We start from the raw sequence: 9,248 nt of genomic DNA, 5'->3' as shown, positions 1-9,248 counted from the left end.
AAGCCTATTGTCTCACATATGTCTATGCTCAGAACTGCTCCTGCTGCTCTTCACGTGCAAGCTGAGTCAGGAATTGCCCCTTCAGTGAACCACAGAAGCATGCAAGTCCTTCAGAAACTTGCAATCACAATGCAGGCGTCATTATACAAACAGCACAAGTGCCATAATCCATCTACTGAGAATCTGCCTTATAATAAGTGACAGCAAATTTGCACTCAAAGTGGCAGGGAAAAAAAAAAAAAAAAAAAAAAGAAGCATGACCAGCAGGTCAAAGGAGGTAATTCTGCCCCCCTTCATGAGACCCCACCTGGAGTACTGTGTCCAGCTCTGCAGCCCTCAGCACTGGAGCAGGACTATTCAATGTCAGGTTGAACAGGGCCCTGAGCAACCTGACGTAGTTGAAGATGTCCCTGCTCATTGCAATGAGGTGGGACTAGATGACCTGCAAAGGTCCCTTCCAACTCAAAACTATTCTATGATTCTAAAAGAAAGCAAGGAAGTGATTGAGATAGCAGTAACAAGCACTTAAGAACTGTAGAGACAGATAATTGAACTGAACAGATATGAAATAGAAATTCTTATCTAGAATTTAAGGTACAGCTGGAGATAAAAATGGAGTTCCAGTGGAAATTTTACAATGCAATGGAAGTATCTGTAGACAGTAGCTGAACAACCAGACCTTTGAAGCTGTGTTACAACTTTCCTTAAGGAAAGAATTACAACAATCGACAAACCAACAAAAGGCCTTTGAGAACAAGTGTTGGAAAAAGTTTGACATTATGGACAAATGGGGAGTAGTTTCAGCGAGGCATCGCAGAGCAGTTAACCACATAACCCAATGTGATGGCTTATACATGAGACTAGGATCTGATGAGAAGTCATTTAACACCTTCTAAAACACAACAGTCTCAATGCAGCACAAGCAGAATCAGTAAAAGATCAGAAACAAACAGATAGAACTTGACAAGCCTGACACCAAACTAGACTCGAAGAACAGTATTCTATTTAACCAAGATCAAGAATAGAAGAAACAAACCAGAGCCTGAAAGGGGTTAAAAGGAAGACTTACTTTCAAGTTAATAACAAACAACAGTGTAAAGCTGCTGCTCAAGAACCTGGGTGATGGCAACCTCAGACTGAGGAAGAATAAGAAAGGCTCAAAAAAACTTAATAGAATTATTTCAATTCTTGAGTACTAAGAGCAACTGAACAAAAAGTCTCCAGAGATTACTTAGGGTTGGAGACTGCAGATGGAGATCTGAGATGCCTGATTACAGGAAGACATGAACAGAAGAAATTGTCTCAATGAACTGATGACCTAATGTGCATCCTTGTCACAGCTCCTGTGACATGTTTAAGAATGAAGAATTAGGCAGGAAGCAATGCAAAAGAGGACTGTGAGAATGCACCTGGAATCTGAGATTATTCCTTAATGAAAAAAATAGAGTAAAAGTTTGGCTTGCTTGAACTACCAAACAATTACAAGAACACTGTTATGCTTTATGAGCACTGAGTGACAGGCCGTACAAAAAGAAAAGCATAAGAAGCAAAACTTAAGGACAGTTTGACCAAAGAACAAACTGTCCAGGACTAATCATAAAAGAAATTAAGTGATTTCTAACCATCAGAAAATTAGTATTTCAGAAGCACTGTAGTAAGAGCAGGAAAAGGAAGCCAAACTACTAAATCAGTTCTATGCAATAGTCTGTATGCCATGACTGACCCCTGCAACAGGCTAAGGGATGCAACTCAAATCTCTACCTCTCTATACAGAAGCAGTGTACACAAAAGCAGGATTTTGTGTGAAGAATTTCTTTTTATGCTTGAGTTTGGTTTTGTTTGTTTGTTTGTTTTTGTGGTCATGTGTGTCCACCCTCACCCCCACCCCCCCGCCAAGAAACCCCAAAACAACAGAACAAGATGAAGGAAAAAAGACAGGTACGTCCTTGTAAGTGAGTAAATCTCACTAGTGGAGGTTTCCCACCTCAGTTGTGGCCAATTTTTACACTTTTTCTAGAGCGTTATGTGAAAAACAGAAAGGTTTTGTGTAACTTTCAGATTTTGATACAGAAGGAAGCCAAACTCTCAAGGCACCAGAAAAGATAATATGCATCCTATCCTACATCGCTTCAAAGTTCAGTTGTCTTCTATCCAGTAAATACAACTGTGGCACAGCTCTCTATGCAGTATTTTACCTTTTTTTGCTTCTGATTCATGCTGGTTTGGCTGACAGGGCATCATAGTTTGAGTTAAAATCTTCACTTCAGTCATTTCAGATAACTAAAATATGGAGGGAAGAATTAAACATGTTTTGATATATTTCACAGTACTAAGTTATGAAATTTGCTTACTTTAAGCATATTAAAACACAAATGTACGTTTCTGGGCTTCTTACTTAAAAATAATAATTGTAGCACAGTTTAATTTGAACCTGTAGAATGTTTGTTAACTCTTGATTACATACAATAAAAGAATAGTTCAACTACCTACAGAACAGTATAGGTAAGCACATTTGAGACAGGAATCTTTTCAACAGAATTTCACAGTGTTGCCGCTAGTTTTTAAAAAGAACACGATTATCTCCTCCTTTTCTCTGATCTCACCCAGAAGACAGCCAGAAGCTGCTACGCTTGGGAGTAATAGAAGCAGAAAGGACTTTCCTCAAGACCAAAAGAGAGATTTGGATTCTCTCACTTAGCAAAAGGTTTCATAAACATGAAGACCTAACAACTACAGTATAACACTGAGTTTCTTCCAGCTGCCAAAACCTTGAAGTGTTTTGGAAAGTAGGAAAGCAGTTTACTCTCAACAGTTTGACTCAGCTCTCAAGTGTCTTCACAGGTTTGGCTGATGAACTGTAATCTCATTCTGAAACAGATTTGGAAGGGACAGGGGAAAATGGTGGGGGAGAGCAGAACTGAAAATTTTGGGAAGCAGTTGCAAAAGCAGAAGAAGTCCTATCATCTAGACAGAGACAGCAGTTAACATCGTATCACCAGCTTTCATGGTTTGCTAAGAGTAGAAATTGTGAATGGCAAAATATTTCTAGTACATTATCCACCCTGCTCACATTTCCATTTTCTGTGGTTTAAAATTAGTTATCTTTTCCTGACTTGTCCAAAACTGGGGAAAAAAATCTCAAAAAATCTAGGGATTTCAGAGAATGAAGTTAACAGAGACCCATACTGCTAATTCAAACTGCTATGTGATGTTCAACTAGTCCTCACAAGTCTTAAGCTATTTAAAGGCTCTTTCCAAGTACAAACAAAGATTTAACATATTCTCAAATCTGCAAGAAAAAGATATGTATGATAAAGCAGAATTTACAACAATGTGCCAGACAATGTCACCACAATATTTTAACTTTCTTCCTGCACCATCTCACATCACATCATCCTGCCAACTGCTTTATAATATCAAGAGTTCCATTATGCTCAGTTTTCAGTCCAAAACTTAACATTTGAGTATCACGACTCTTAACAATACTCTTTCTTACACACATTCCTATCTGAAATCTATCTACAAAGAATGGAATCCATTTATAAAGGATAACCCTAGAGCAGGGCACGTATTTCTGAAGCTCAACACCATTTTTAAATGGTAGTTAAGAAGTAGTAAATTAAAACGGATACTGACTGACGCAGACTTTTCAAGCATTTCTCTCTACCTCAAACAGATCTGAGGTAGCGGACTTAACACTCTCCAGATCTGAAAATTCTTTGCACACCATGAAGTTATAAAATTTATTCTTTGCTTTAAATTATCCAGTTAGGGCACAGTGAGTATTCAAGCACTTTCACTGTTAACACCAGTTTGGCGGAAATTCCCTAGAATCAAAGTTAACATCTAACATACAAGCACTGTCACCATGCTCATTATTAACAGTAGCTCTTTTCCACTTCCTCTAAGGCTTAAGACTAAAAATTTCAGATTCAGTAGTTTTAATTCTATAATTCACTGTTCTTTGTACTGAGTTGAATCTCACACTGACCAGCACTCCTGATGTTCCATAATGGTGATCCTTTTCTTCCTGGCAGAAGTCTAAGCAGTTTTAAGTGTGCATACTAAATATACCAGAGTAAAGCAGTTTGGAGAATTCAGTTGCCAGGCTCTTCTTCAGTTCTTTCACTGCCTTAAGAACCTGGTTTGTCAGAGTTGGCTCTTCTTTTGTTTCTAAAGCCTCATTTGTTTTTTAAATATCTGTAAGTTCGTGGCAAATACAATCTGCTTTACTTTTTAAAATCTTCACCATTCACCATACTTCCCAGAAAGTAACCTGTATTTCCTGTATCCTAACCCATATTAACTTAAGTATTTATTCCCTCTTTAATAGATCATCGCTACATAAGACTATGACTGGTGTAAGAAGTTGTAACAAGCTGGTTTTCCTTTAGCCTTACTAAGTGTTATATCAAAACTTGTTTTTCACCTTAGTGTGTTTAGTATTGTGCTTCATTATCTTTTGTAAAAGGTAATTATATTGGAGGAGGAAGGAAAGGGGATGAGGATAATTAAAGTTTTATGCTTGTAGATACAGAGCACTATTAGTGTTTCTCCAAAAAGGCAGTAAGATTTAAAGCACGTGAAATACAATTACAATTTTGAAGAACAAGTTCTTGAAGTGAAATATATGTATGTTTTTAAATATATATATTATCCTAGGCATGGGGACATTATTTCACCATATCAGAAGCCAAAGAATAAATGGGTAACAACATACAGCTTTCTCAGATCATCACTGATGCTTTTTGAAACATAATATTCAGCAAGATTCATTAAAAGAGTGATAATGCACAAATTTGTTATCATCAGATTCAGGTCCTGATATCTTCAGAACTAGCTACTGAATGCTGTTGCTTAGAAAAATACTGTATGACGCTGCTATGCCAGCCTCCAGGCCAATGCTGGACATCATGTAGAGGTTCATAGGGTACTAATCAGTTGATATTTGGAAGTACCCACGGAACAGCTGACAGTCAAAAGTATAAAAAGCCTTTTCAATATTCTACGCCAAAGCAAAAGTCAAAAAAAAAAAAAAAAAGGGAAATAATAAAACCCAGATCTACTAACACAAAAGAAATGCAGTATGTAGCTAAAGTTAGCCAAATATTGATGAAACGGAGTACTACATTGCTGACTGAGGCCTATTCTAAACAGGAATAGTTTGTTCTTCTAAACACATACTGCTGAAGAGACAAGTATAACTCTTAATCTCCCTATGTGTGATCACCGACAGGCTTACAACACCTTGACTTTTTTTTTTTTAAGTCAAAGGCAGCTTTTAGAAGCTCCTTACAATAAAGGAAGACCTACGGGATTACTACACCTCTTCTAAAATAAAAAATGAAGGAACCAAAACTTGGTCTAACAAAAAAACCCAAACAACAAAAAAATTTAAACTTTCAATACACTCTGAAGACCATTCAAATCAGTATCAACAGAAAAATCAAACTTGGACTACGAAACATTATGCATTTCAGTTAGAACACTACAGACATCATTTTGCAGTTAACCACTGCAACCGATTTCAAATTGGAAGGACACAAAGTACCACGTCTAAACCCAAGTATGTCTCGCAATAAAGCTCTATAGTGGTTCTGGTTTTTTGAATGTTAAAGCCCATTTATTGCCTGGTCCAGCACAGTCAATGGAACAGAAGTACAGAATGCACTGGAACTATTTATCGAGTTTTGTTAAGTTTGCTGCCTCAAATGTATTTGTGCTAACAAAAATAACAACAATTCTAATGTTATTCTTTACACATAATGAATAAAGACTGTATGTGTACTTTTAAGTTTTAAACAGCTTTCTTCAAGTCAATGAAGACTAAAGAAATGATACAGATTTTTGTAAGACTCTATCTGACTAAGCAATTCATCTAATACATTTTTCAGCTACTAGTATATGCAAATATCAGGGAAGGGCATTCATGAAACTCATACTTAGTGCTTCTGACACTGCTAGTTTATAACTAAAAGGGCACTCCTAGCTGGAAATAGCTTACATCTGATAATATAAGGGAATAGCTGACCTCCAATTCATAACAGTCTAGAACAAACCCCGTTAACTTTGTAATCTACTATTTACTCAATACTCACCCAGTCAACCTTACTCTGCAAACATACTTCAGTGTTGCCAAGTAATTCAGTCTGAAAGTTTAACGCAATGGCTGATTCTGGAGAAGAGAAAACATTCAGAAAAAAAAAATCCATATTTACATAGACTCCACATTTTTATTTTGTGATAATTGCCACAAGAACATTGCTGAAATCCAAGCGCAAAGAGATTATATGGGCATATATTCAAAACTTGAAATTTTAAATCACCATAGGACCATTTTTCCATTTCTTCCAAGTTTAAAGAAAGTAAAAATTTATCATGTTCACATCAGCACTGCTGTCACTTTCTCTGGCCACCAAAATACTTCTAACTTAGCAATAATAGTAGCTGTAATACTTCAATATCTAGATAGCATACACAGGTTTAAAAACAAAACCACACCTGACATAAATAACGCATGATTTTTTTCCTAAGGCTTTTGTTTGTTTTAAACTTGTATGAAGGCTAGATAAAAACAGTACAGTGCAGTATACAGTGCTTGCAATAAAAACTAAACAATAATCTATTTGTTACATTATGTGCGTTGTATGTTTTCGAAGCAGGAGTCAACTAACCCAAGGAGTCAACTAACCCAAGAAATCCAGATTTAATAGTGAAGCCTGATCCAGCTTTCTGAAGCTAGAATTTCAAATGCCAAACTAGAACACCACTAGAAAGAGTTCTGCATAAACCTAATCTAGTTTAAATTCAGACTTTATTACAGAGATGATGTAGTAAGCTAAACACACATCAAGGTATTTACAGATTACTGCCGTTTGAACAAAGTCATTACAAAACAAAATCCAAGTCACCTTACATGTCCTTGTTATCTCCTTAAAAGCAATTGCAGCTTTGGCAAAGCGAACCGTATCACAGCCATGCTACTCACCTTGTTTAGAAGACAGATGATGCACAGGTCGTGCTGGCTGAAGAGATTTACCAATAAACTTTTTAGTTTCCTTTAACATTTTCTAGCACGACGCTTTTAAAAAAAACAGCAGAAATCAATACAGAGCATTCAGTTCCACATGGGGATGCTAAGAAAGAAGAGCAGTCTATCTACTACCCATTAACTGCATTTGACAAGAGGATGTACTGTATTTTAGTATCTGGACAGGAAAAACAAGTAAGGCCTAACACAGAAATTTTATCAGATGATAGAATATGCTGGATAGAATTTGCATAAGGACAGAATCAGACATCTCTCTCATTTTTCCTTCCAACTGAGCTACCCTGACTGCTTCTTCGAAAGATTTTATTTCCTATATGCTTGTACACTTGGAGAAAGGAGATGGGGATATGCGATGGAAATGAAGGTATTTTCTAAGAATTTAATTAATTGGTTTAAGTAATTAACACCAGTGTACCTTTTACAGTCTGCTGGCTGTAGGAGTTCCATATATATCTACATAAAACTTGCATAACTGGCTTTTAGTATCTACTTCAGTTAAATTAATACAGTTTTGCAACTTCCCACTCAGTTTAGCTGCTTATAGCAGCATCAAAAACTGCTAAGGTGGTGCTGGGCTTACAGATCTCCCACTATATGTAAACCACTGGTCATAAAATCTTAATTTTTAATACCCATATCTTAATTTTTCTCCTACCCCCCTCCAATCTCCTTTGTCAACTGGGAGATTTCATCACTTGAAGGAACTTCAGCTTCTTTTAGAGAAAAAGAATAGCAGAAACAACAAACACAATAATGATGGTACTGAAATCATGTTTTCTCTAAGAGACTTTACAAGACAAGGGAGTAATTGTTAAAATAAAAGAAGATACAAAGGAAACAATCATGACTTCAAGAGTTAAAACTACAGAGATTATTATCCAGTTCCAGTATGGAACAGGAGAGAAGTTAGGCTATTTAAAAAATGATCCAGTATCACTCCCCACATTAACTAGTCTTTGCATTACGGGGGAGAGGAGGGGTGGGAAATCACCTGAAGATTTATTAAATTACAACCTTTAGAAGCTGAACACTCAACTTTTAGTATATTTCAGTAACAGCTTTCCAACATAGCCAGTTTGAACCTATTCAGGTCTAGAAACCAACTGTTAAATCTTTACTGTCTGAATTACAACAGTTGAGCAAAAGTCAGGAAAAAAGTTCTGGTTTTATTCCCTGAGTGTCCTACCTTGTCACCTCAGAAAGAAAAAATGAGACTGAAAGCTGTAGTCAAAAGAACAATGAAAAGTCCTGCAAGTAAATGAACTGAGAATACTGACATGAAAAATTTATTTCATTTTATCCCGATTACGAATGCTTGTTTAAATCATATTTATACAAGATACTAAATTTCCACACAAAGCAGTGCAGTAATATTTGCATTGGAAGATAAAACAACCCAAGTTTTCCTCCATACCCTGACTGCAAATGATATGCACCCTTTTTATAACAGGAAGAACTGTTTAAGAGGCTGGCTGGCTAGCTTCTACAACATAGCACACTTCCATTTTTAAAGTGTTCTCCTGACTATGACTTATGGAGACAGCAAAATGGTGCACTTTGCCCCTCTGCCCCAACCCCAAATTTCTACCAAGAGGATTTCTAAGAAACCCCATACTCCCAGTGCAAGCAAACCAGAATTGAGTATGAGGGGGAAGTTTGGGCAGGGGTGAAATAAAGAAACAGCTCTATTTCCTCCTTTAAGCACATGGAAGAGGCTAGAAAAGATCGCAACTTGTCTAGACTACCCTTCTTGTTTAATAGTGTTTTGACTAGTATCAAGAAAAGTAGAGAAAGATTAGCTTTAATAGCTGAGAAATTAACTGCTTCCATGAGAGACTACTGCTTCAGGGGCACCTCCTGCACCCCAAGACTTGCCCCTTCCAAAGGTCTTAGTGGTTTTCAGGAGTTTCTCCAACTGCTGATCTGCCCACTGAGAGCAAGCTGCCTGCACCAGCAGACGGGCCTAGCAGGATTTCTTCGTGACCTTTTTGTTTTGAGCATCTTAACAAACTGGACATTCACAGTACACAGCTGATGAGGGCCACCACGAATGCTCTTTGGAACACTTTCCTGAACACATGAATGAGAATTAACACAATTCCTGTGAAAATGCCTTGGGCGCCCAGCAGGGCCACGAGTAACCAAAACCTGACCATCTTCCCTCGCCCAAAGCGGCACAGCGCTGTTCCACCCACAG

At 37.2% G+C, this 9,248-nt stretch overlaps 1 protein-coding gene across 1 annotated transcript in view; it reads right to left on the bottom strand.

Annotated features, from left to right (window-relative positions):
- The window catches only part of LOC104407398 (chromosome unknown open reading frame, human C8orf88), a 9,128-nt gene extending 2,061 nt beyond the window's left edge, over window positions 1-7,067 (bottom strand). The window contains exons 1-3 of the mRNA XM_010016677.1: window positions 6,989-7,067; window positions 6,099-6,175; window positions 2,196-2,280 (exon numbers count right to left, since the gene is read on the bottom strand). Coding sequence (XP_010014979.1) covers window positions 2,196-2,280; window positions 6,099-6,175; window positions 6,989-7,067 — 241 coding nt within the window. The remainder of the gene's footprint in view (window positions 1-2,195; window positions 2,281-6,098; window positions 6,176-6,988) is intronic.
- Between the last annotated feature and the right edge of the window lie 2,181 nt (window positions 7,068-9,248).

This window comes from Nestor notabilis, unplaced genomic scaffold (assembly GCF_000696875.1).
Source record: "Nestor notabilis isolate BGI_N333 unplaced genomic scaffold, ASM69687v1 scaffold366, whole genome shotgun sequence".
Taxonomy (NCBI): domain Eukaryota; kingdom Metazoa; phylum Chordata; class Aves; order Psittaciformes; family Psittacidae; genus Nestor; species Nestor notabilis.
This window is presented reverse-complemented; position numbering and strand designations above follow the sequence as displayed.